Here is a 26,794-nt window from a genome sequence, read left to right on the forward strand (position 1 = left end):
TAACAGGAAGAATCGCAGCTTTGGGAAGGTTCATTTCTAAATCATCGGAAAAATGTTTTAAATTCTTCTCGGCTCTTAAGAAGCAGGATCATTTTGAATGGGATGAGGAGTGTCAACAAGCACTTAGGGATTTGAAAATATACTTTTCAAATCCACCTTTGCTAGCAAAACCCAAGGTTGGGGAGAAACTTTTCATCTACCTTGCTGTTTCAGAAGTTGCGGTAAGCGCGATTTTGGTTCGAGAAGAGCAGGGTAAACAATCTCCTATCTATTATGTTAGTAAATCTTTGTTAGATGCAGAGACACGTTATCCACAATTGGAAAAATTAGCACTTGCTCTTATCATGGCATCTAGGAAGTTAAGACCATACTTTCAATGTCATCCCATTGTTGTAGTGACTGCATACCCCCTACATAATATATTGCATAAACATGAATTGTCGGGAAGGTTAGCTAAATGGGCCATAGAGCTAAGTGAATATGAAATCACGTACTTACCTAGAACAGCAATAAAATCACAGATATTAGCTGATTTCGTGGCTGACTTTAGCCAAGGGATGCAACTAGAAGCAGAAAAAGAAGTACAAGTACTTAATGGGACTAATCCAGGAACATGGACCTTATTTACTGATGGCTCATCTAACGTAAAAGGTGCAGGATTAGGAATTGTTTTAGTACCACCTACGGGTGAAACTATTAGGCAAACTATTAAATGTCATTCCGTAACTAACAATGAAGCGGAGTATGAAGCTGTGATTGCAGGTTTAGAATTGGCACGAGAACTTGGTATAAATCAAGTAGTGATCAAAAGTGACTCGCAGCTCGTGGTTAATCAAATGCTGGGGACTTACACAGTTAAGGAAGCAAGGATACAACAGTACTTGGAAAAGGTGCGGGAACTGATAAAGCAATTCCAAACTTGGAAGGTCATACAAATATCGAGGGATGAAAATTTTGAGCAGATGCCTTAGCTAATCTCACATTCGCAGTTGATGTGGCAAAAGATGCAAATGCTTCAGTTATACATTTATTTCATTCAGTTCTCGAACCAGATAAGAATGAGGTAAAGTTTAATAATTTAACATGGGATTGGAGAAACGAAATTGTTGCTTTTATACAGTATGGTACCGTCCCTAATGACAAGAAGCAAGCGCATGCACTTCGAAAAAAGGCTGCTCGTTACTATTTAAAACAAGGGAATCTTTATCGTAAGATGTTCGGTGGTCCACTAGCAAGATGCCTCGGACCTTCTCAAACGGAGTATGTAATGAGGGAAATACATGAGGGGCATTGCGGGAATCACTTAGGAGGAAGATCACTGGTAAGAACCTTGATTAGAGCAGGATATTATTGGCCTAAAATGGAGGAAGAAGCGGAAAGTTTTGTAGCTACATGTGATAAATGTCAAAGGTACGGTAACAACATGCATAGACCTACGGAGTTGTTACATCCGGTCATATCACCATGGCCATTCATGAAGTGGGGAATGGATATCGTGGGTCCATTACCACAAGCAAAAGGACAGGTAAAATTTTTGCTCGTACTTACTGATTACTTCACTAAATGGGTAGAGGCAGGAGCATTTAAACAGGTACGAGAAAAGGAGGTCAAAGACTTCATTTGGCTTAATATCATCTGCCAATTTGGTGTACCAAAGGAGATTGTATGCGACAATGGCCCTCAATTTATCGGAGCTCAAGTCACGGAGTTTTTTGAGAGCTGGCAAATTAAGAGAATCACATCTACACCTTATCACCCAGTAGGCAATGGGCAAGCAGAATCAACGAACAAAGTCATAATCAACAATTTGAAGAAACGTTTAGAGGAATCAAAGGGTAATTGGCCTGAAGTGTTACCCAGAGTGTTATGGGCATATCGCACGACAACAAAGACGAGCACAGGTGAAACTCCTTTCTCTTTAGTTTATGGAGCTGAAGCATTAATCCCAGTTGAAATAGGAGAACCGAGTACAAGATTCTCACAAGCGACACAAGAGTCTAATGATGAAGAGATGCGNAAACTACGGAGTCTACCACCACCACATCTTCTATGCCTAACGGGAGCATTGGGAAAGCTGTCTAAAATAGGAGTTCTTCTAGGGTTAGGGTTCGGAGAAGCCATGACAAAGAAGATTGAAGTGAAGAAGAAGTGAATAAAAGTTTTGAAAAATTTAAAGTGTTTAATACGCTTTAAATGGTAGAAGACAAAGATGGAAGTTATATTTATACTAATGAATGACCGTCAGAAGGAAAGAGTATAGTGATGGGAAGTCCATAATAATGATAACTGACACTTCATGGACAGGGAAGCCGAAAAAAAAGCCTAAGAAAGTGTTGTACAATTGTATGACCAATAAGAGGATGACACGTGTCTAGCGCATTAAATGAAAGTAATAAGTGAAGCGTCAAACTCTGTCAGAGCATTAGTGGTGACAAAAATTCCCCCTTAATGAATTCCACTTTCCAAATATTCAAACTGATGAATAATTGGAAAGTGGGGGGACTATCTGTATTGGGAAAAATTATATTTATGTATATGGCGACGTGTCATGAGGTATAGACTGCTCAAACAGTCAAAGAAATAAAGTTGGTTAACAGATACGAGCAACAATAGATACGAGTAAATTAAATGGAGGGGGTGCGAGCAGTCATACAAGTAATTCAACGCTCGTACCTATTCAAGACATTTAAAACTCAAAGATAGTGAAGAATCAAAGGAATGAATCTGACAGCAAAAAGGAGCCCAGATACAGCATTTAATGAGTATTAATTATTGGAAACGTTAGAAAATATGTATTTAATGTATATGACTGTATAACGTAACATTTAAAGTCATTAATTGCCCACAATAGCATTATTATGACAAAGGTAAGGCTCGTATCCCAAAAGAGCTATAAAAAGGGAAGAAACAAACAATTGTAGGGGAGGTGACTATTGGAATATACTTTGATTTACCAGCTTTCATACTTGGCTATTCTAAAATTTCTTTTTTTTATTTATTTTTTCGATTATCAGTAATCCGATTCTTCTAATTTTTAGCTTTGACTAAAAATCTATTTTTTGGTTAAACAATTATATACTCCCTCCGGTTCACAATAAGTGTCCAATTTGCTTTTTCATTTTGGTTCAAAATAAGTGTCCAGTTATGTAATCAAGAAAGAATTCAATTTGTTTTTACAAAATAACCCCTATGTACATATCCCTAAAAAGTTTTCTTACTCCTCACATTAAATGTTTAATTAGGGGTAGTTTAGTCATAGTAGGTATTTTTGTATAGAATTTAGCATTTTCTTAATGGGCGTGCTAAAAGCAAATTGGACACTTATTGTAAACCGGAGGGAGTACTATATGTACCGGAAGATATTCAATGGTAAAAACCTATCCATACATGGTGTTTATACCAAATTGCATTAATTTATCATGGTTAAGTAATAAATTAAGGTGAGAATATATATAAAGTAACTATGGTTAGTATGCTGAAACATATGTCATGTGTTTGATTGGTATAAACAGTGAGGGGTACAAATTTTTTAATCATTTTTCAAGTATGCAACAATATAAGGTGAGAAATCAAAGTTTAGGTCCGCGCCAAATTCGTTCTCAAGTTTGTCTTTTCACCAAATATCCCTTCAAATTCTCCCAACCATTATATCCCCCGAATTCTGCGGGAAGTTCAACGGAAAACATCTCCAAACATATCTCCTTCTCTCCCCCTTATGCTAAAAATAGCTCCTTCCGTTTTTAGACAGCCTTAATTAGCTATCCATAAGCCATAGTTATCTTTATATACGCCATATTTACATTCACAGATCCATAAAAGGTGTTTACAGTTCTCATTCTTTTGATTCTATCAAGATTGAGTTTTTAGAATTTGGCTCTAGACATTTGGTAGATTTTGCAGATCAAACTGTTAGCTCTATATAGAAGGCAAATACTAGCATTGCCTAAACCAATTTACAGCATCCAGATTATAGAAATTGTTCTTTTTAGAAAATATACAACCGTTCCTGCAAAGGGTTTATATTAAAAAAATGGGTTGCTTTTCATGTTTTTCGTCGAATGAAAAGAAGGCATTCAAGAGAATACATAGCAACAAAAGAGAAACATCTGGTGCTGCTGCTGTTGCTAATCACAGGGAAAGTCTCCAAAAGCGTACACAATATTCATTATCGAGGCCAAAATCACAGCAAGAGCTGCATTCTCGTTCTCATTCTCAGCGTCCACAACCTCCTTCTGGTAAGGTTGTCGCAATTTCTTCGGTATGACCATATGAAATGTTTCTTTAAAATAATAACTTTAAAACGCATTTAATTTGGAGTTTGATTTTAGCTTTTGTTTTTCTTTTTTCTTTTTTTGGGTGTTCAAAATTCATATTCCAACTCTGATCAAGACAAGGTTTAAACTAAGCTTTGCTTTGCTTCATAAAGCTATTTCTTTGTTTTATAATCGAAAAATTCCCGAGGATCAGCTGGCGTACTGTTCTAAATTTGGTGTTAATGGCTCACTCATCTTTATTTCTGGACTTAAATACAATGCTTTTAGTCCACTGCAAGGTTCCAATTACGCCTAACTAGAGGCGAAGTCAGGATTTGAAGTTTATGGGTTCGAGATTTTAGTCATTTTAAGTTACTGGGTTCAATTTAATAATTTGTGTATATTCCATGGATTTTGTAAGGCAAATACCGAACCAAAGTTACCGGGTTCAACCGAACCCATGGCTAGCTCCGCCCCTGCGCCTAACCCACATATCACGGACTGTGTTCTTGCCATTGAACCAAAGACTGGGGACTGTTTCATAGAGCTATTTTTCTGCTCATTGTGGAAAAATTCTACTGTGACCACAAAAGAAGATAGGTTTCTTAAAGCCAACTTTTATAACAACAAAACAGTAAAGGAGAGGGGGCCTATTGTAGACCTAAAATAAATAAGCTCTCTCTCTCTCTCTCTCTCTCTCTCTGGTAGTATAAAGTTTTAGATAAGATGTTCACAAAATCCGATATGGTAATAAAGCAGTAGAGGTCTTGAGTTGGAGTTTTAATGGTACCTGTCAATAAAATACTTTCAGTGAGTAGATATGTTAAGAGTGTTACCTCTAGCAACTTCAGCTATATGTTAAAGTGTTACCTCTAGCAACTTCAGCTTTCAGAGGAGAGATTCACACATTTTAGTAGAAGCACTGTGGGGACAGGGTGCATTGAGCGGCCGTTCAAGTGTTTTAGCTGGTGCTTTGCTTTCCTAATATATAAATCTTCTAACTTTGTCCGCAGAAAGTACTAGAAAGGCGGCAGCAGAAGCCACACACCAAAAGGCTTCTAACAAAGGCGACGGCCAGAACAACATTGCAGCTCAAACTTTCACCTTCAGGGAACTGGCAACAGCTACAAAGAATTTCCGATCAGAATGTCTGATAGGTGAAGGTGGATTTGGACGTGTTTACAAAGGTCTCCTGAACAAAACTGGACAGGTTCTCAAGACTTGAGAAAATTCTACTATCTTTTCTTTACATAGCATTTTGCCCTGAAAACTGTACTGATCATCACTTCATTTTCTCCAGATTGTAGCAGTGAAACAGCTTGACCGCAATGGATTGCAAGGAAACCGAGAATTCCTAGTAGAGGTGTTGATGTTGAGCCTTCTGCACCACCCAAATCTTGTAAATTTGATAGGGTATTGTGCTGATGGAGATCAAAGACTTCTGGTTTATGAGTACATGCCATTGGGATCATTGGAGGATCATCTGCTTGGTAATTGTTTTAGTTAGCTTTCTCACATTACCTGCATTTGTGAAAATAGCAGATCCATTTCCCTTCTATATTCGCGATCTGTTAACTCTGCACACTGAAGCAACACATTGAAAATTATCAAACTAATGGAGAATCATGTCTATGCATTTCTTCAGATATTGAACCAAATAAAATTCCGCTAGATTGGTTCACAAGGATGAAAATATCACTACATGCTGCTAAGGGACTAGAGTATTTACATCATAAAGCAAATCCGCCTGTCATTTACCGTGACTTGAAGTCCTCCAACATCTTGCTGGATAAGGAATATAATGCAAAACTTTCAGACTTCGGGTTAGCCAAGGTTGGACCTACGGGGGATAACACCCATGTTTCTTCAAGAGTAATGGGAACATACGGTTATTGTGCTCCCGAGTACCAGCTAACTGGAAAACTGACTATCAAGTCCGATGTCTATAGCTTCGGTGTAGTTTTATTGGAGCTAATTACGGGAAAGAGAGCAGTCGATATCACTAGGAATGGGCATCAGCAGAATTTAGTTACTTGGGTAAGCAAAACATTTCTCCTTCCTTTCTGCTTTGACATAATGAGCATTTTCATTATTAATATTCTATTACCGAAAATAGTTTAAGCTAAAAGTTATGTTGTTGTACTTGTTCCAGGCTGAACCAATATTCAAAGACCCAAGGAGATACCTTGAACTAGCTGATCCACTTCTTGAAGCAAATTTCCCAAAGAAAAGTTTCAATCAAGCAGTTGCTATTGCTTCGATGTGTCTGCAAGATGATCCAGCAGTACGTCCTCTGATCAGTGATGTGGTCACTGCTCTCAGTACCCTTTCAATAGCACCTAACGCAGAAGGATTGGATTCACCATTCGCTTCTCCAACTCGAGCACCATCCACCATGTCAATGTCAACTGAAGACAGTATCATATCTACAAATGAATGCAAAGGAGAAGTCGCAGAAGCCATAGAATGGGGTTCAAATTCAAGGACACAGAATGCAAGGTCACTAGCATCTTGTGGTTCTTCAGTGTGACATCCAATATTTTGACTTGATCGGACGAATATCGGATTAAGTGGTATTAATGATGATCATGTTGCTTCAGCCCTCCAGAGATGTTGTAAAGTGATGGAGGAATGATCATCTAGTGCTACCACTGTTGGATTCTTTAGGAAAATGAAGTTACATGTATGAATAGTACTTCTAATAATGCGTGTATTATGCAAAATTACAAACTGAACAATTTGTTAACAGCCATTTCAGCAAGGAACTCAAAGAACTGATGTATGCTACCTAGCAGAATGAAGAATCGTCATGTCATTTTCAGTACTTAATAGGATTTAAGTTATATACATTGACAACGTAAAAACCTTTTACACTATTAGTGTACTTATCATAGAGTTTTATCTCTAATTACCTCGTAAATGACATGATTGTGTAAATTCTTTTATACTGTCAGTACATAGTAACTCTACTTAGTATCGTGCTTTAACTCGACAACATAATCGCTAGTTACAGTTCCCATTTTCTCTCTGGAAACATTTTGCTTGTTTGATTACTGTTTGCAAAACTTGTGTGGTTCTCATCTTTTTCTATATATGGTCTGAAAATCACTACTTCCAATATAAACGAATTTCTGAACTGCTATTTTATGTTCATCTCATCTTTATATTATTGAAAGCGACTTCAGAGATCACTGATATTTTTGAGGAAAAAAGACGTACGCCATGCATTTTCTTAAAAGTAGTCGAACGAGGAATGTGCATTTTGCAGCAAGTAATAATCCAAAATATCATTACATCTTCTCGAAAGGAAAAATAAATTCCCTGCTATGCAGATTCTCTTTCTTGTTTCATACATATTGTAACACTAGAATATGACATTATGTGATAAAGGAAAAGTGGGATTGTGCAGTATATCAAAATTCTCCACCAGGTAAATTTCCTTTAGACAAGGCATCTGCTCCTGATTTACTCATGTAAAGCATCAATATACTCAAGAGCGTGGAAAACTGGTACATTGGATTCAGAATTTAAAGTTTATGGGTTCCTACAACAATCTCAAATTAATATACAATAACAACTGATATTTACAGTCAAATATTTATAATGCATTTTATAGAGATAGAATATTCGGACAGATCCAATAATTTTTGCTTAAACTTTATGTATAAATATTTTATTCTGAACCTAGTACTATTCTTCTGAAGTTGATTGTGAAGGAGTTAAAGGTTACAAATTTTGTAAATTTTGGATGTTCTTTAAATGCGGGTCCAAAAAAGGGCTATTTGTGCACTTGGTTGGGTGGAAATCACGGTTTGTTGGTCGGTATAGTACGGTATTTAGATATTTTGATTCGGTATTCGGTTTCTTAAAATACTATACCAATATCATACCTAATTAAATTCGATATGGTTCGGCTTTTCTCTTTTCGGTTTCGGTTTATTCGGTCTAATAACTTCAGTTTGTTTGGCTCGAATATTAACTAGTGCATAAAGCAATAAAATGTAATATTTTTAAGTAAGGTATTCACAAATACAAAAATAAAACTATGATAATATTGTGAAAAAAATATGGAAATTAAAAGTGCTAAACTCAGACAGGAGAAAGGTTATAACGTAAGTAGACAACAAAAAAGAAAAGGGGGAAAGGCAAGTATAGTGGGGAAAAAAGGTGGTAAAGATTAAAGAAAACTATGAAAATAATGGTTTTAGAACTTCAATATTTATGTTATAAGCAATAATATGTGTATTATGTAATTTTGGGCCGGAGGTAGGGTATTCTTTACGGGTTCGGCCGAACCCAATAACTTTCGCGTAGACCCTGTATTTGTATTAGAAAATCTATTAAATTTATATTAATATATAATTGTGAACCCAGTAACTAGAAGGAAATGATTTGGTTCTTAAATATGGTGAAAGGATGGTTCATTTATTTCTTATTCTAAGTTTTATTGTCATTTCTATACATCATGTTTAATTAGTATTTCATATAATTATATTGTTGGCCCTTAGTAAGTGTCGGAGTCGACTCCTCGTCACTACTTCTTCGAGGTTAGACTAGATACTTACTAGGTACTTGTTTATGTACTCACATTACACTTATGCACTTAAATGTGCAGGATCTGAGGTAGGTGCATCTGGATATCAGTCCGGCGCGCACGCTTGACGTACACTTCGAGACTTCATAGTGAGCTGCCTTCCGAGCCGTTCTGCAGCAGCTGGAGTCTTTCTTTTGTTATATTTTTCTGTCTATTTTATTTCGGACAGTAGACTAATATTTTTTTGTATATTCTACTAGAATGCTCATATACTTGTGACAACAGGTCTTGGCACACACTAGTAGACTTATGATTTTGGGTTCATTTTTATGATTACGATTTGCACTCAGTTGCTTCGTTAATTATTTTACATCCGCCATTTCTTAAATCTTTTAAAAATGAGGAAAGTTATCTACTTAGCAAACTTATTAAAAACGGGAAACTACTAGACTGATCAGTGTTGGCTTGCCTAGCAATGGTGTTGGGCGCCTTCACGGCCTATAATAGAATTGGGTCGTGACAATTGCGGGTAGAATTGATACAAAGTTTTGTAGAGTACCAACAACTACGCACTGAGTAGTTACCTGTAGATTAGATAAATCAAAAATTATAAATTATAAATTTTTTGAAACTAAATTTTAAATGTAGATGTAAAATTGGTAAACCTCGGAATTTTTGAGGTTTCATAAATTGTAAAACAACAATCAAATGTTCGTCTATAGCTCCATTCAAGTGAGGCTGAATTGGATCCATGTCACGACCCACAAACTAACCCTGTCGTGATGGCGCCTATCATGGTACTAGGCAAGCCGACACATTACCAAAACAAAAAGATATCTTCATTTCAAAGAAAATTCCAAAGCTATTTAATATAAAACCTTCATAAAGGAGTTCAAATCAAAACAAAGTGCGGAAAAGAAAGCCGACATCGGAGTGTCACTAGTCATGAGCATCTACTACAATCGTCTGACAATATCAAGACTAACATAGTCTAAAAATAACTGAATACAACTAAGGAAAGATAAAGAGGGAGGAAAGCAGGGCTGCGATCGCCACGCAGCTACCTTGCTAACTCCGATGGATCTGCAACTGAACAATCAACACTCGCTACCATGTCTAGAAACGCCTGAATCTGCACACAAGGTGCAGGGAGTAACGTGAGTAAGCCAACTCAGTAAGTAACAACAGTAAATAAAGATTGAGAAGTAGTGACGAGAAATAATGCAAGTAAAGTTCATATCACAAAAAATACGGCATGCTTTTAAAACCATAGTTTGAATCAAATCATCTTGTTTAAATCCAGTTCTAGTAAAATCATTTAAAAACATCTCTCAACAGTTTTCGAACAAAGGTTCATTGCAAAAGTAGCAAAATGCTGAAATCATAAACAGCCCCTCGGGCAAACATCACTCGTATACAGCCCCTCGGGCAAACATCACTCATATACAGCCCCTCGGGCAAACCTCACAATCACTCAGATACAGCCCCTCGGGCAAACCTCACCATCACTCAAATAAAGACCCTCGGGCAAACCTCACCATCACTCATGCCTCCTAGTCACTCAGCACTCGGCACTCGCACTCAGTAGGTACCTGCGCTCACTGGGGGTGTGCAGACTCCGTAGGGGCTCCTTTAGCCTAAGCGCTATAACAAGCTAACTCGTGGCATAAATCAATCAAGCCCTCTGCCTATATCAAAACATGCTGCGACGTGCAGCCCGATCCCATAAATATCCTCACAAATCAGGCCCTCGGCCTCACTCAGTCATAAACCTCTCAAGCCACTCGGGCTCTCAGTAAAAACAGAGTATTCAGCCCAAAACAATATTTATATGCATCAAACAGAGTAATAAAGACTGAGTTATGAAATCAATAAGTATAACATGACTGAGTATAGATTTTCAATCAAAAACAGTGAGAGGATAGTAAGAAAAAGGCCCCTAAGGGCCTAAACAGCTCTGGCACAAGGCCCAACATGGCATTCAACCCAATTTACAGAAACTCTTTCTAAATCACATAAGTATCATATAGTTTCAACCAAATACACAACTTTATAGTTTCTACGGGAAGGACCAAGTCACAATCCTCGACGGTGCACGCCCACACATCCGTCACCTAGCATGTGTGTCACCTCAAAATAGTAAAATGATACGAAATCCGGGGTTTCATACCCTCAGGACTAGATTTACAATTGTTACTTACCTCAAGCCGATCAAAATCCTACTCCGCGATGCCCTTGCCTCTCGAACCGGCCTCCAAATGCCTCGAATCTAGCCATAAACAATTCGATACAATCAACACGAGCTAAAGGAATCAATCCCGTAAGAAAATGCTAAGCTTTAGGTCAAAAAGTCAACTCAAAATCCGGGCCCACATCTCGAAATTCGACAAATGTCGCAAAATTCGACAACCCATTCGATTATGAGGCTAACCATACTAGTTTCACTCAAATCCGACTTCGAATCGGCTTTCAAATCCCAAAAATTTATTTTATGAAACTCCACCAATTTTTCTCAAATTTCGTCCCAAATTACGAATCGAATGATGAATTCAATGATATATTCATGAATATTAGCCAAAACCGAGTTAGAATCACTTATCCTGATGAATTTCTTGAAAAACTCTAAAAAAATTGCCTTAAACTGAGCTCCCAAAGTCCAAGATATGAAATAAAACCCTAAGCCTCGCTTATATAGTGCTCACTGAACCTTCACTGTGCGGTCCGCAAAATCCTGCCGCGGGTCCTGAGCCATTTCCTTCCACGGTTCGCATAAAATTCACTGCGGGCGCACACCCCTCACCGCGGTCCGCACAATTTTGTCGCGGCCGCATAACACCTCCGCGGTCCGCATAATTTCCTCTGCGGCCGCATAACACTTCTACGGTCCGCACAAATTCTGTGAGGTCCGCACTTACAAGACCAGAGACCAGATACAGCTGATACCAGAAATCTATCAACTCCCAAAGCCAAATAATGATCCGCTAACCACCCGAAACTCACCCGAGGCCCTCGGAGCCTCAACCAAGCATACCAACACATCCCATAACATCATTCAAACTTAGTCGAACCTTCGGATCTCCCAAAACAACATCAAAATATCAAATTACCCTCGGATTTAAGCCTAAGAACTTCTAAACTTCCAAATACCGCAAACGACGCCGAAATCTATCAAACCTCGTCCGAATGACCTCAAATTTTGCACACACGTCGCAAATGACACTAAGAACTTACTCTAACTTCTGGAATTCCATTTCGACCCCGATATCAAATTTTCCACTGCCGACCAAAAATTGCCAAATTTTCGATTTAGCCAATTCAAGCCTAATTCTCCACGGACCTTCAAATTACATTCCGAACGCTCTCCCAAGTCCAAAATCACCTAACGAGCTAACAGAACTATCAAAATTCACATCCGAGATCGTTTACACATAAGTCAACATCCGGCTGACTTTTCCAACTTAAACATCTAAATACGAGACTAAGTGTCTCATTTCACTCCAAAACCACTCCGGACCCGAACCAACCAACATGATACAATAAAATACAGCTTAAGAACACAGAAGGAAGTAGAAATGGGGGAAACGAGGCTATAACTCATGAAAATACCGGCCGGGTCGTTACAATCCACAAGTTCACTCCATAAGGTTGGCGTAATCCTGTTCCTCCTATAAGTTTCAAGGTATTATTCATCAATAAAATAATATAAATAATTAAACTGTAAAAGTATAGTTTCTATCAGTGAATAATTTACTGATCATCTTCGAGTTGAACATTGAGAAAGACATTTTTGTTATCTCCTTGCTTGTGGGTCTTAACATCTTCATACGTCACAACCTGACTAATGACATCTACAAATATAAAGTTAGTTAGACAATTTTGTAAAACGTGATATAATGGAATAGAAGAATTACCGAATAATTTAGAAACAGATACAAAATACTGGTAGTATGCATAATAATTTAATTAGTATAGTTTATTGTGAAAATTTTATCCATTAAACCAAAAAAGAAGAGAATCTTAAAACTAAGTGAAGTTGAATAGGCAAAATTGCCGTAAGTTCATCCTAAAGAAATTAGTATTGGTACTACATATAATCTTTCACAATTCGTACATTTTATAATGAAAAATTTATCCATAAAACCAGAAAATAAGAAAAACTTTAGAACTATGTAAAGTTGAATATGTTACCTTTGCATCTTGTAAAATCAACTCAATCGAATATGGTTTTTCAGGATTGAAACGATCCGGCATTTCCCACATTCGAATGACTCTAACTTTGAGATTCCATTGCATCGAGTTGCTTGAAATTTAACTGATTTCATGAAGTGTTGTAGCTATATTTGCAAACTTATGTATTTTGAGCAGAGAAAAAAAGGGAATAGAAATAGAGAAGAAAATAAAAGGAGCAGACGTTTGAGACATTATTAGCGTATGAAACAATTTTTAAGTTATGGAGTTAGGTTCTGATGCCCACGTTTGGAAAGAGGATCTGGAGTATTTTTTTTCCTTTCTTCCTATTTCTATGTAAAATTATCTGTAAAGAATTTTTTAGTTGAATTTCACGCTTATAAAAGATTTAATAAATAACTAATGAAGAAATGTGGGAGTCTAATTTTTTGAATAGATGATCGTGGATGAAGAAACGTGGGAGTCTAAAAAATGTGGGACTCATGGTGTGAATAGATATGCCCAAACGTGAGACTCATGATGTGAATAACTAGCCAAATTAATGCTTTAAAGCTTCAAATAATTTTTTTAATTTTATAAATTTTTTGAATCTCTAAGCTTATTGGAGTTCTGTCTTAAGCTTGACACGTTGTTTGACACTTGGCACAATATTATGAATTTGTCTCTCCTTTTCTATATTAATAGATATTTCGGAAGTATATTGGTATTTCTGTATTTTATTTTTAAATATTGAATACCATACTAATTTTTTTGAAAAAAAAAAACTTAAACCAAATACTAAGGACCCGTTTGGCCATAGATTTTGCCAAAATATATTTGGGGATTTTTTTGGTAAATACATGTTTGGCCATAGATTTTAGCTACATTTTGGAAAAATTCTCAAAACCCAAAAACCAAATCCCAAAATCAGCCCAAGAGCTGGTTTTGGCCCAAAATATCACCATTCATTTTTTTAAAATTTTTCCCAAACTTTTGTATTTTATAAAAGAGTCCACCATTTATTATTTTGTAACAATGCTGCTTCATCTTCTCGGTCTCCTGATAGTGTATTATGTAGTTTATTATAAAAATGATAATTTTGTACCAAATTTATTTATGTTTAGGACTATGGTTTGCGATAATATAATGAATGTTAGCGAGAAAGGTATTGTTGGGTATTTCTAATAGTTTATAGAACTTGTGTGTATAAGTCATGTTTCATACTTTTTTTTTTAAAAAAAAGGTGAAATATGTTTTGAAAACTTATGTCCAAACACATTTTCATCTTCAAACCAAACTTAAATGTTACCTAAAATCTTCCATTTCCATAGGGTAATTCGATATTTACTGAATTATACACAGGAGAAGCACGTGAGTCGTGAAGCACGTGCTCCACTAGTCTCCTGGAGAAAACCCATTCTCTCAAAATATCGCAGATTCCACGCCCTTTGCGAACAATTGGATCCCATTCTCATTTATGAAATATCTTACAGTTGATTTCCTCTTATTCTCTTTGACTTCAACAAACATCTATTGGATGTGACATTTCAATATATTGGAGCAAATAGGTTTTTTAATCGATGAACATTTAGAGGGTGCATTCATTCCCAGTTAAAATTCGTCTCTGGGGTTGAAATTTTTGGTTTAAAAAAAGGGATGAAAAGTCAAACTTGGAGATGGGTTTTAGGTTTGGTGTATATATTAACTGTTGCCTCTATTTGGATTGCTGCTAGTTTTGTGGTTCAGTCCGTTGTGGATGCCGGTGTTTCCCCTTTTCTTGTCACATACATCTGCAATTCTTTGTTCGTTATATACATTCCTCTTATTGAAATTGTACGCTTTCTCGAAGATAAATATGGGACTTTGTTGTTTTGGCGAAAGAAGAAAGATAGCAGCACCTTGCAAGATTCTGGTGAATCAGAGGAGGCTATTCTTCTTGATGATAAAGCTGATGATGGTTTGAGTCCAAGTGGGGTTACAGAAGAGAGCAAATTGGTTGTTGCTGATAAGGGTTTAGATCAAAGTGTTGATATGGGGTTGGACGCGAAAGGGCGTTGGACGCGTTCTAGAGTAGCTAAAGTTAGCTTGTTAATATGCCCTTTTTGGTTTCTAGCACAGCTTACGTTTAATCTATCACTCAAATATACAACTGTTACGGTAAGCATACTATCTTTTACTCCCTCCTATCTCAATTTATGTGTCTTGCTTTCCCTTTTAGACTGTTTAAAAATAATGTCACTTTGTTTTTTTAGTAAGTTCTTAATTCTAATACTTCTGTAATATCCTTAACGGCACTCCCTTCTAGGAGTGTAATGACATGTTTAAGACTATGAGATTCGAAGCGCATTTTTGGTATGTTATACACACCTTCAGTTTAAGACCAGAAGATTCAAAAGTCTTCTTTCCATTACTATATCTTGTGCACATTACATAAAATGAAATGGAGGGAGTAGCTTTTATCCATTTCATCGACAAACATTAATGGATGTAACGGACACACCCACTAATTTCAACTCAAGTTATGTAGTTAAGGATTTTTTAGGAGTGTATATACTTATATCATGTTCAACCAGTTATCGCATTAATAGTGGGTGCAATATTATATCCGCCTGTGTAATGTGGTTGTGATTTTGGTTTTCCTTACAGTCAAACACCATCTTAAGCAGTTCATCCAGCTTGTTTACTTTTCTGGTCTCTCTTGTATTCTTGGGAGAGATTTTCAGTTGGGTGAAGCTGGTCAGTGTGCTTCTTTGCATGGGAGGAACGATCATTGTCAGCTTGGGTGACTCAAAATCAGGATCCAGTAAAGTTGCTTCAAACCCTGTTCTTGGAGACATTCTTGCTCTCCTCTCATCCGCTTTTTATGCTGTGTACATAACCCTCATTCGTAAAAAGTTACCTGATGATGATGGAAAAAGTGGTCATGCCAGTATGGCACAGTTTCTTGGATTTTTGGGTTTATTCAACCTGCTGATATTCTTACCCATCCCTCTTGTACTCAACTTTGCTAACCTCGAGCCATTTAATACGCTCACCTGGAAGCAACTTGGCCTAATTGTTGGTAAAGGTATGAGTCTGCCTACCCTTGCGTATTTAAGTATTTATTGATTTGTTGTGTCTTTGTGTGCATAATGAGTGAAAATGGGGACCATGAAATATGATAGTCCACTCCTTTTTTCTTCTACATGATCTTCTAATTGCTGTTTCTTCAGTGTTTTCTTGAACAGAATTGCTTACTATGTGACCATTTGAAGTAAGTGTTTGCATTTGGTTCCTGTCCTATGAAAAACAGTATGATTTCTAACTCTTGGCATTTGATTATGTCAGCAACATATAATTTTGAGGAAACAATTAGAGAATGGTGGCAGAACTACACGGTCATAGGATAACTTTGTTTTAACCTATCTAATATTTCTAAAAATGTTGAAGAGCAACTTGCATAAATGGAACAAGGAGGTGCTTGGGTACACGGAAACAAATTATGGATACCTATTTAATGAACTTAAAAGTACTAGAAGAGGAGGAGGAAAAAGAAGGCGTAAGTGATGATGAGGAAATCCAGAAGGAAACAATCAAAGACGATATGGGGCAAACAACTAGTGGCCACAGAAATTATTTGGAGATAAAAGTAACACTTAAATTGTTCTGAAGAATAATTCTAAACTCTTCTGTTGTGTCATTAGTCCATACAAATGAAATAATTTCATTGAGCTCTCTAATCAAATATTGTACGAGAAAAGTGGGGTTGGAGGCTAAGTTTGAACTGAATCACATTCTAGACAATTATTGAGGAGGAGAAAGAGGAATGGAGCAACCATTCAGAAGAAAAGATCCTTTAGGCTCTATGAAACTGTTTGGGAGACAAATCGTTACGCCGCGTAACTTATGCCTGCATGAGTTTCCTTTTGCATTCTTTCACCATTGGGAGCTGCTATAGAAAGAGGTTGTGGAACATATAATCTTGATTCCTAAGAAAAGTGGTGGTTTGGGCCTCCAGAGCTTTGGTCTAGTGTTAAGAGTGCAACATGTTACGTGGGAGTTAAGCGCATGTCGCTAGCTCGATCTAAAGCGTAGTATTTAAATGAAGAAGGGTAGAGGGGCGAGCCCATTATCCACTGAGCTTCAAACCGTGCACCATTGGTCCTCGGAGATTTCTCGGTCATTAAAAAAAATGGTGCTTTGGACATTTAGGATTTTTGGCCGATCAGTTTGGTGGCAGTGTATAAGATCATCGCGAACACTTTATCCTTGAGATTGAAACGCGTCTTAGACAAGCTCATTTTTACCTCATGGAATGCTTTTGAGAGGAGTAGACAAATCCTAGGTGCAACTCTTTTTGCTAATGAAATAGTAGATTGGAGATCGAGGACTGGAGAATAGAGAATGTTGTTTATGTTGGACACACAACAAATGGATAATTATGTGAATTAGAGCTTCTTGCTATATTTTGATATAAATGGAGGCAATGGATCCAACATGCTTATTATTGGGTTAAATTCTTTTTCATGATTAGCAGATTTTCCTTTGGTTTTTTGGGTATTAGTAGGGACTAACACAGGAGAACCCCTCTCACCCTTGCTATTTTTTATTGTTATGGTAGCATTTTGTAAACTTCTTAGTGCGTGGCATTTATAGTAATGAAACACAGTTTGCTTACTAGTCAAAAAGTATTAAGTAAACTTCTAGAAAGAGTGGAGGTCTTGTCAATGGCTTTAAGGTTAATGGCTACAAGTCCACAGGGTAGATTGTCTATCTGTCTTAGTTTTCTTCTTTGCGAATGATACTCTTTCTTTTTTCCTGATCCACAAAATAGAAAGGTTTGGTAGCTTTAGAACTTTAGTGTGGTTTGAAGTAGCATCGGAAATCTAAGTTGATTCCACTAGGTATGGCTCGAAATGTGTAAGACTTGGGCAAGGATACGTGGATGCAAGGGCTTCATTACCTATCAAATATCCGACGACCGATGCGTTCTTTTGGAGACAAGTTGAAGAAACCTCTTTACGATGACTGGCAATGTTGTATTATCTCGGGTGCAGATGTCCACACGGTACGGTTCTAGAGGTCAAATTCGCTAATCTCATAACCTTTAGGGTTCAATGGACAGTGATACAATTAGAAGTACCGGGTATTGGGATACAGATAATAAATGTGTAAATATAAAATATTTGATGGAGTAATTAGTTAGCTACTCAATTACTAAAGTCAAAGTTTTGCTAAAATCCAGTTTTACTTAATTTACTAAGTTATGCTGAATAAACTTTATTTTTATGCTGTGTTAAATGGTCCAGAACTTGCCCAACCGTTTTTTTTTCTTCTGGGTCTTGTTAATAAAAGTGAACTTTATTTGTCATCCAAACTTGTTTGTGGCCCAATCAAGATACAACACATTTCTCTTAATGATTTTGTTGAACCACTTTTTAAAACCCAAGCATACGAAAAGGAACCTTAGCTTAGTTACTTCCACCCGCAACTAGCAAAGAAACCTTAGCTTAGATACCCCACTCTCAACTAGGATACAAACCCTAGCACAGTTGCTCCTTTCTATTCAAGTTATGGCGGCTTCTAACGTTTGTGTCAATCTCTAGACCTCTTTGTCTTAGTTTGAAAAGAATGGTTTCAGACGTCTATTTCTATTTGGCAAAAAAGTAGAAGGGAACATTTGGACATCTATTTGTGAATGATATAAGAAGAAAAAGTACCCGTCTGTTCTATTTTATGTGACACTCTTTCGTCTTAGTCTATTCCCAAAAGAATGATATCTTCCTATATTTTGAAACAATTTTACTTTAAACTTCCCATTTTACCTAAGTAACATGCTTTTGTAGCCACACAAATGTCATGGCATGTTTAAGACCACAAGTTCCAAAGTTATGTCTTTCTTTCTTAAACTTCGTGTCTAATCAAACAGGTTCATACAAAATGAGACGGAGGAAGTAATAGGTTTTGTTCGTCGAACTATCTGAAAGTTTATAATACTTGGTTTTCTGTGAACAACAGATGAGACTTTTTTTTATTCAGGACACTAGTGGGACGTGAGGCGGTTCTGAGTTTCAGGTCAGCATATGGTAGTTCAAGGTACTCGGCTACTCGCAGTTGGAGAAGTACATAATACTCATGAGTTATCTATGATCTATGTTTGTAAAATGGAAACACTTCACCGAACTACTTGGTCTGCCACTTGAGGGGAAGTGCAAACATGGTTAACTCTGGCAAACGATGATATAGAGAAGTTTTCTGGAAGACAAAGCAGATTTGACTCGTTATTTTGAAGTGCTTGAGGTGTTTTTAAAGTTTGAAGAATGTTTTTTAAAGAAATAGAACCAACAGACACATTGAAGCAAATTTGCATGCCCAATCACCCCTGAAACTCCTAAGCAGGTGGCACTCTTACATTGTGTTATCTGAGATACTATTCTAAATGCGGATAATATGAGGAATAGGAGATGCATCGTAGTATGCTGGATTTGGCGAAAGGCATGAGAAAGATATGGACCATCTGTTGCAAGATTGCATCTTTACTCCTTGTTTTTGTAAGGATCAGCTTTCCATCTTTACTTTAGCTATAAAGGTCTAAGTTTAGTCCCTATACAACATAGCTTAGACATTACCTAGTACGGTGATGGATGCTGTGGCAAGCCAGGAGGTGGGAAGTGTAAAGAAAGTAGAAAAGATAGCTTTAGATATAAGGATTGTTCAAGGCCATATGAAGAGACTACACACATCCTCAACCAATGTGGGATTTAACACCCTATTTATACCCAGATTTGGATATCTGGAGCACGGATAACATATAATAGGGGCTTAACATTGGGTAATAAAACATTAGGAATGTCTGATTTTGATACGATGTCAAGTGAAACAGACCTTGGACCTAACTTAACCCCAAAAACTAACTTATGAGGTAAAGACTGTTCAAGACAGTATAAAGAGACTACATTCCATACCATCAACCAATGGACTTGGACAGAAAGCGTGAAAGCAAGGAAGATGTTTTATTGAAGATAGCCACTGATGTGCCTGTTTTGGATGATTTGATGAGAGAATTATGCTATTAGATGTAAAATCTACATGTATAGATAATACTATCTTGGTGTGAGATTGAATGAAAATGATATCAACTTATAGAAGAAGATTTAATTTCTATTCATAAAAAAGAGAAAACATAGGCCAGATATACATTGACAACTCCTTAAAACTTTGCTCTATTTTTCATTTAGACAGCTTATTTTCATCGATGGCTTAAACTTGGCCATTCCAGGGAGTTCTTCTTTCCTTCAAACCATACAAATTTGAACCCCATAATCCTGTTGCTTCTTCTTCTTACGTATTCAAGCACCATAAACGGTCCTTTTTTTTATCAGGTAATTAAGAAGAAATGGCCATTTTTTCAAAGCTATACCAGATTCAAACACCATTTTTTTAGAACTCATACCGGGTTTTTCTTCGTCTTCTTCTTTCTTATTTATTCAAGCCCACACTACATTTGTCTTCTTCTTTCTTATTTATTCAGAAGCCATTTTTTTAAAGCTTAAACCGATTCAAACGCCATAATAGCCTTTTTTTAATAAAGAAAAAGAGCGTCTTTTGCTGTTAGCAAGAATCTTTGATGGAATATGTCCCTAACTAAGCTGCTGGCAGGAAAAACAGAAACAAAAACAAAAGTGAAGTCCCCTTTTTTACTTTACATTGCCGAGTAGAGGAAATGTTCTAGGTTCTAGATTTTTTCATATAAGGTTTAGTCTTTTTTCCGTTAGAAAGAGTCTCTGGCGCTGTACGACCCTGGCTAAGCTGCTGGAAGGAAAATCAGAAACAAAAACAAAAATGGATGCCTCTTTTTTATTGTACACAACAACTTTTAATCATACTCTAATTCATGATTTATCGTGATTTTTCTATTTTCTATTTTGTATTTTGTCTGCATCTGATAATTGAGATTAGGAGAAGCCCAACTAGGAAGCATAAATTATAAGCTTCGGTCATATGATGATGAGTCCTTCCTGCAGAAGCAAATTTAGAGACTTGACCTCAAATCACTCACGTCAACTGTAAAAGAGTTCTCTAATCAGCAAGTATCATGAAATTTGATTTTTAGCTGTTCATCAATCATCAAGTGCGCAGGCATCCTGTACCTTAAATTCTTTAGTTGTGAAACGTAGAGTTAGACTAGCTAGGCATATCGTCCACAGTCGCATATCGTTCTTGTTATATTTCATCTCATCCTCATGAATTTCTTATTTTTTTTGAGGGAGTGGGGTTTGGCATTATCATTCTCTTTCTAATTCTTTTAATGTGGCTGAACTACATAGTACAGGTGCATCTAAACTTCTAATAACCATGTCAGATTTGCTGGGTCAAGGGAGCCTTGAATCATCTATTATTCTGAGCTTGATATTTAGCAATAGCTTTTTTCTTTTTAATCGTTTTGATGTTTCATCAGGAAGCCGTGCTTCTAAACTACTTGAAGTAGTGAAAGTTATATTAGGGGAAATAGACATGTTATCCAACTGTGGCGTCAATCTTTACGTTCTTCATTCATCTCGTCTTTAACAATTTCTCCTTTTCTTCGGATGGGATTTGGCATTGCCAACTTTTTGGTTTTTGTTTACTTGATCTGGTAGGAGGCAACATAATATATGGACTACTAACTTCCAAATAACCATATATAGGTATGTTTGACAATGTGCTGAGCGATTTACTGTGGGCCAAGGCTATTCTTTTAACCTCCACAACAGTAGCAACAGCAGGACTCACCATTCAGGTCCCGCTAGCTGCAATCGTGGATACACTGACAGGAAATGCACCCCCTATCTTGGATTACATCGGAGCTGCAGCTGTTATGGTTGGTTTTGCAGGCATTAACATCCCTTCAGACGCATGTTCAGTACCAGAAGAAGCAAGCATTGAACTTGAAAATGGGAAAATCCAGTCCACAGAACAAGATCACCTATCACCAAGGTAGACTAGCTCTTTTGCTCAATGGTGACGGGTTTGTCTGGTGGCAGTAGTTTAGGTGTATCTTATGTTAATCTTACTCAATGTTACAGAAGGGAACTTAACGTATTCTTTGTTTTCTTTCCCGAGCATGTTCAAAGCTCAATGACACCCATAATGTTAGGTTGGTTCGCTGCAAAAGTATAGGTGTGTCCAGTCTTTTGCTGTCTTGTGCAGATATAGCAATGCAAACCCCAAAATTTTATACTTACTATACATCAAGTGAGAATTATCTCTTTCAATTTTCATTTTGCAGATGAATGCTTCGAAATACACTTGTTTTTTCAAACTTTGATGCATGACTTCCCACGTGCAGGAAGGATTGATTATTTGAATCCTTTTACTTTTTTTCCTGGAAAATCCAAACTTTTAAGTGACTGAGTTGACTGTAAAATTGCCTTACCTGCCTCTCTCCACCTCATGTCACAAACTTGAGTTCTAGGGGCGTTCAGAATTGGGTAAAACCCAAATAATCGATAAAAGATTCAATAATTTAGTTAAATTTGCGGTTGTAATTTTTGCAATTTGATAATTCGGTTTGGTTTTTGGTTTTGTACCAAAAAGTTACCGAACAAAAAGATGTATAAATATATACTCAACTGTTAAATTCATATATTATACTAATGATTTTTAAAAATCTTAATCCGGGAAATGTTATATGCAAGTACAACAACAACAAAACCCAGTGCAATCCCACACGTGGGGTTTAGGGAGGGTTATATGCAAGTGTTACTTGTTTTTATTTTTCTGTTCTTCGTTTTTCATCGTAGCTTGTAAATGAGAGAAGAGATCTATCAAGAAAATAGCAACTGCAAAGGACAACCTCCGAAATAAGTATTGCTTTGTAACGATTTGAATGCAATGAAAAAACAAGTAGAACTCACAATAATCATAGCACACAAGTGTTTCTTTCGCGGACAAACTTCTTAGCCTGTCTAGTGAACAAGTATTAAGTTTTATATGTAAGAAGTGAATTTCTCTTTGACAAACTACACACCCTTCTAAATTTCTTTTCTCATTTCATATCCTTTAATGTATTATCTGGTTAACCAGCTTGTTTCCTTAAAATAGTCTTGACCCATAAACTATTTAATCAACCCTTTTTGTTTTCGATCTTCTGTCGTAACATACCATTGTATATTTTGGCAACATTAAAGCTCAGGTTCTAATTCACAACAATATCATTAAAAACTGAAAGGCAAGGTAGGATCTATTGAACACTCCAACAAAAGACAGAAAGGAAAATCGGACCAAATCGAATCAAAGAAGACTCTAACAACATGAACGAATATCTCACTCAACTTCTTATCTGTAGTGCTCACACTCTTAGTTTCAACTATTTTCCAGGTTCTCCTACATTTTCTGAGTCAACTATTTATGCACAATCAGAAGCGCATGGTCTTGCAAAAAGTTCTTATTCAATTAATAAAGTCCAAAAAGCGTACAAGATACGGATCTCTTTCAAGGAACAATCTTAGATAGGAATCAATAGTTCGATAGGAATCAATAGTTCGATATACCTCCTACTACTTAACAGCCTAAATGTCTAGGCTCACATCATTCAATTGGATATTACTTATCCAACACAGATGTGAAAAAAATTAAGAATTGACAAACATTTTTGTCATTAGTTCAAAGCAGCAGTTGTGTGTCCATATCTTTGCATAACTCTCTTAGTTGCTAAAGCAGCAGCCTCACTTGCACGCAATGTTCCAGTTGCCATGATTGCAGCAAATTCACGGGTTATTTCCTCTTGTACCTTGCTTCGTGAGTCCCCCAGAGGATCCCTCACAGCAGTATTAGCAGGTGTCTTCTCTTGCTCTCCCACAGGTTTTTCTTCAAGTTTGGCAGGCTGCACTACTGATCCAGATTTATCCTCTCCGACTTGGCTCTTTCCACCAGAAACCATCGGCGGGGAAGCAGAAGCAACAGTAGGTGGTCTGAACTGGGGTGCTTGAGGAACTGCGTTAGCCCTCAATGTTGATTCCAGTTGTTGTATCATGGGCACTGCATCAAGATAATAATGCATGGAGTAAGCCTAAAAACTGAACATTTTAAACAAAATTTCCCTCCAGAAATTACTTTCAATGCACAGAGCAGCAATGTATATAGTTTCTTTGATAAGTAATGAGTAACTTTTTGCATATAAACCAAGCAAAAAGTAATTGATGGGGAAAATTACAACTAAAATGGTGAGGCTGAAATACTGTACATAGCTCAGATGACACTTTTTTAGTTAGTGATAGGAATGGAGACAGTTATTCCATCTATTTTGATATTGAAAAAATATCATTTCAAGTATATCGCTATTACTACCAAAGAGGGAGATGGTTCCCACTATTTTGAATATCTAAGAACTCCTTAAGTTATGGAGGCTGCCAAAACACATGAATGTCCGAGAAAGCATCATGTAACACGCACAAAACTTCACAGAACTAATGACGAAAGTACGGCGCATTTACACACAAGAAGAGGCACCTTTCCTGAAAATTCTGGATGTGACAGAGACAAAAGGAAACCAACACAGAACAGCAAAATTCTACGATATGAAAAAGACAAAACGGTGATCAACACAGAACTTCATGTTTCACTAAGATCAGGTATTTATGTCAATCAGAAATGTCGTACAGATGTTCAATACAGAAAGTGCAAAGAACCAACTTACTTATAAGGGCACCCATTGGGCTGTTCATAACCTCGTTAGGAAGATTCAAAATATCATCTGGAATGGTTGCACCGACCAAAAATTGAGCAACCTCATTGCTGAAATTGTTGCAGTTATGGGTTAGCAAACTATATGTCTCTGCAGTATACCGAGGGCTTATCTCTTGTAAATACATTTCAAAGACATCCTTGGGCACGTGTGTGACACCAAGGTCTACAACTCGAATAGGAGTCCCATATGGAGTCGTCCCAGCTGGAGCATGTTGTATACCACCTCCAAAATAATATTCATGACCATAAACCACCACTCCTGTGTGCCTACAGGATAGATACACAAAGATCTGATTAAAGGAGATAGAAAGACAATTCACACTACCGCTATGACAGACACGAACGAACTACTCATTAGGTGAGAACTACAGGAGAGGTAAGACCTCCATGAAATAAGACAGAAAAACACAAGAAAGTGTATTATCCCTGCACCAATATGTTTAGACGCAACTTAATATAAGATCAGGCTATGGAAGACAGTTCTGCTGGCTTAAGTTAAAGTGGCAAGCGGTGACACAATTGACATAGGCGTCGGTCTATTCTATGTAATAGGATTTTACTTGATCTTATTAATCAGAGAGCAGAATTTGGTTTCAATATATCCCAATTAACTCATCCCCTGCATCATAACTCAGAAGAAAATTTCTCCCAATTAACCCCATCCAATCATCACTCAAAAGAAAAGAATGCCCTTCAGGTAGTATGCAACTTACCATATTCCTTCAATAGCTTTCCCCAAAAATGTAGTAGACAACTGACGAGCTAAACCTTGGCTCAAGTCATAGACGTTCAAGGAAACCTTGTGACCCTCCTGCAACAATCAAAGTTATGTTTGTAAGTAAATGTCTCTATGCACAAAGTCTAATGAAGGAACAAATATTAGATTGATTATAACTGGCATATGAAATAAGGTTAATAATACCTCAGCCATCTCAAACAGTCCAATAAAAAGGCTTTCTTAGGTAGACTGCAACGTAAAACTCAGTGAGCTGAAAAGATGACCTGGAATATTCACAACCGAGGAGAACATTAGAGAAAACAAAGGTCTAAAAAGGGGAATAGCGATTAACCGGTTAAAGCAGATATTCAGAAGCGGCTTATCTTGGAAAACAAAAGCTTTAGACGAATAAGCATACACGTGACAACAATCAGACTCATGACAACAATCAGAAGCACATGTAATAGTCACATCTAACAAATCTACCATCATCATCGATCAATAATAGAATACAGTATGCAACTTAACATCAACCCAAATAAATCATAGTGAAATGCAGGGTAATATTAACCAGTGAGATGCATATTCTTCCCCAATCATAATCATCAAACACCTTTGAAGCACAAAATTCAACCCTACAAAAGTTGCAACCTAGGAAACATGAAAAAGCAGAAAAGTGAAACTGATCCCTGATAGAGATTGAATTAGTCTTCTCTTATTTTAGGTGACACCATTATTATTTGAACATTCAAATAGTTCAATGTTTCGATCATTCTGACTATTCTTAGATATAAAAGGTTGTTGCGGTCACCACAATTCTACTTACTTTGACGGCATTTTCGTAAGCTTATAAGCTGATCAAACTAGCTCATAAGAACATCAAACTTGCTTGGCTATGCATTTGGAAACATCAAAAGTGCTTATAAGCCAAGATCAACCAAATTCTCCAAACTGATAGTAACTTATTAGCTTTTAAGACCATTTGGTTTGACAGCTCTTTTTGACTATTTTATCCCTAGTATCTTTTGTTTAGGTAATCTTGACCTGAAACTAATTTAAAAGGAGAATCATGATCAATGAGATTTCATATATCCGACCCAACTTTTATTGTTGTTGCATGTATCTTTTGTAAATCCCAAAATAGCCTTCCCAAACACCCCCGGCTCTTCTTCATTCCATTTTCGCTTGTCTCTGTTTAAATTAATATCTTACGAAAATAACTTTAGTAGCATTTTAGTCAGTTTACCAAAAGCCTATTATCAATTTCAATGCATAACTGTCTTTTTGTAAAATCAGTTCTAGCACTTAGAAGTGAATTTATAGCACTTAATGTTTAGCTACTTCCAATTAGTTAAAACAAACATTTATGTACATGTCTTAATTAACACACAAAAAGAGTTAGAAGTTGTCTCCGTT

General features: G+C 36.8%; 3 protein-coding genes across 3 annotated transcripts in view; 2 read left to right on the plus strand and 1 right to left on the minus strand.

Annotated features, from left to right (window-relative positions):
• The first annotated feature begins 3,745 nt into the window (after nt 1–3,745).
• On the plus strand, nt 3,746–7,189 carry LOC109240607 (serine/threonine-protein kinase At3g07070). The gene is made up of 5 exons (XM_019407274.1): nt 3,746–4,235; nt 5,267–5,463; nt 5,554–5,743; nt 5,899–6,290; nt 6,406–7,189. The coding sequence occupies exons 1-5, from the start codon at nt 4,031–4,033 to the stop codon at nt 6,781–6,783; spliced, it is 1,362 nt and encodes a 453-aa protein (XP_019262819.1). The 5' UTR covers nt 3,746–4,030; the 3' UTR covers nt 6,784–7,189.
• Nucleotides 7,190–14,377: 7,188 nt separating this feature from the next.
• On the plus strand, nt 14,378–22,193 carry LOC109240609 (thiamine-repressible mitochondrial transport protein THI74). Its single transcript, XM_019407276.1, has 3 exons — nt 14,378–15,111; nt 15,601–16,021; nt 21,621–22,193. The coding sequence occupies exons 1-3, from the start codon at nt 14,611–14,613 to the stop codon at nt 21,911–21,913; spliced, it is 1,215 nt and encodes a 404-aa protein (XP_019262821.1). The 5' UTR covers nt 14,378–14,610; the 3' UTR covers nt 21,914–22,193.
• A 1,151-nt stretch (nt 22,194–23,344) lies between these two features.
• The window catches only part of LOC109240610 (desumoylating isopeptidase 1), a 3,959-nt gene continuing 509 nt past the window's right edge, over nt 23,345–26,794 (minus strand). Inside the window, exons 2-5 of the mRNA XM_019407277.1 lie at nt 25,583–25,662; nt 25,374–25,471; nt 24,611–24,927; nt 23,345–23,952 (exon numbers count right to left, since the gene is read on the minus strand). Coding sequence (XP_019262822.1) covers nt 23,573–23,952; nt 24,611–24,927; nt 25,374–25,471; nt 25,583–25,591 — 804 coding nt within the window. The 5' untranslated portion in view covers nt 25,592–25,662 and the 3' untranslated portion in view covers nt 23,345–23,572. The remainder of the gene's footprint in view (nt 23,953–24,610; nt 24,928–25,373; nt 25,472–25,582; nt 25,663–26,794) is intronic.

The sequence above is a fragment of the Nicotiana attenuata genome, unplaced genomic scaffold (assembly GCF_001879085.1).
Source record: "Nicotiana attenuata strain UT unplaced genomic scaffold, NIATTr2, whole genome shotgun sequence".
NCBI lineage: Eukaryota > Viridiplantae > Streptophyta > Magnoliopsida > Solanales > Solanaceae > Nicotiana > Nicotiana attenuata.

Coding starts and splice junctions, on each gene's coding strand:
- LOC109240607 (XM_019407274.1), top strand. CDS start 4,031: ATGGGTTGCTTTTCATGTTTTTCGTCGAATGAAAAGAAGGCATTCAAG. Junction 5,464..5,553: donor TCCTGAACAAAACTGGACAG/GTTCTCAAGACT, acceptor CATTTTCTCCAG/ATTGTAGCAGTGAAACAGCT. Junction 5,744..5,898: donor ATTGGAGGATCATCTGCTTG/GTAATTGTTTTA, acceptor GCATTTCTTCAG/ATATTGAACCAAATAAAATT.
- LOC109240609 (XM_019407276.1), top strand. CDS start 14,611: ATGAAAAGTCAAACTTGGAGATGGGTTTTAGGTTTGGTGTATATATTA. Junction 15,112..15,600: donor TCAAATATACAACTGTTACG/GTAAGCATACTA, acceptor TTTTCCTTACAG/TCAAACACCATCTTAAGCAG. Junction 16,022..21,620: donor TGGCCTAATTGTTGGTAAAG/GTATGAGTCTGC, acceptor AACCATATATAG/GTATGTTTGACAATGTGCTG.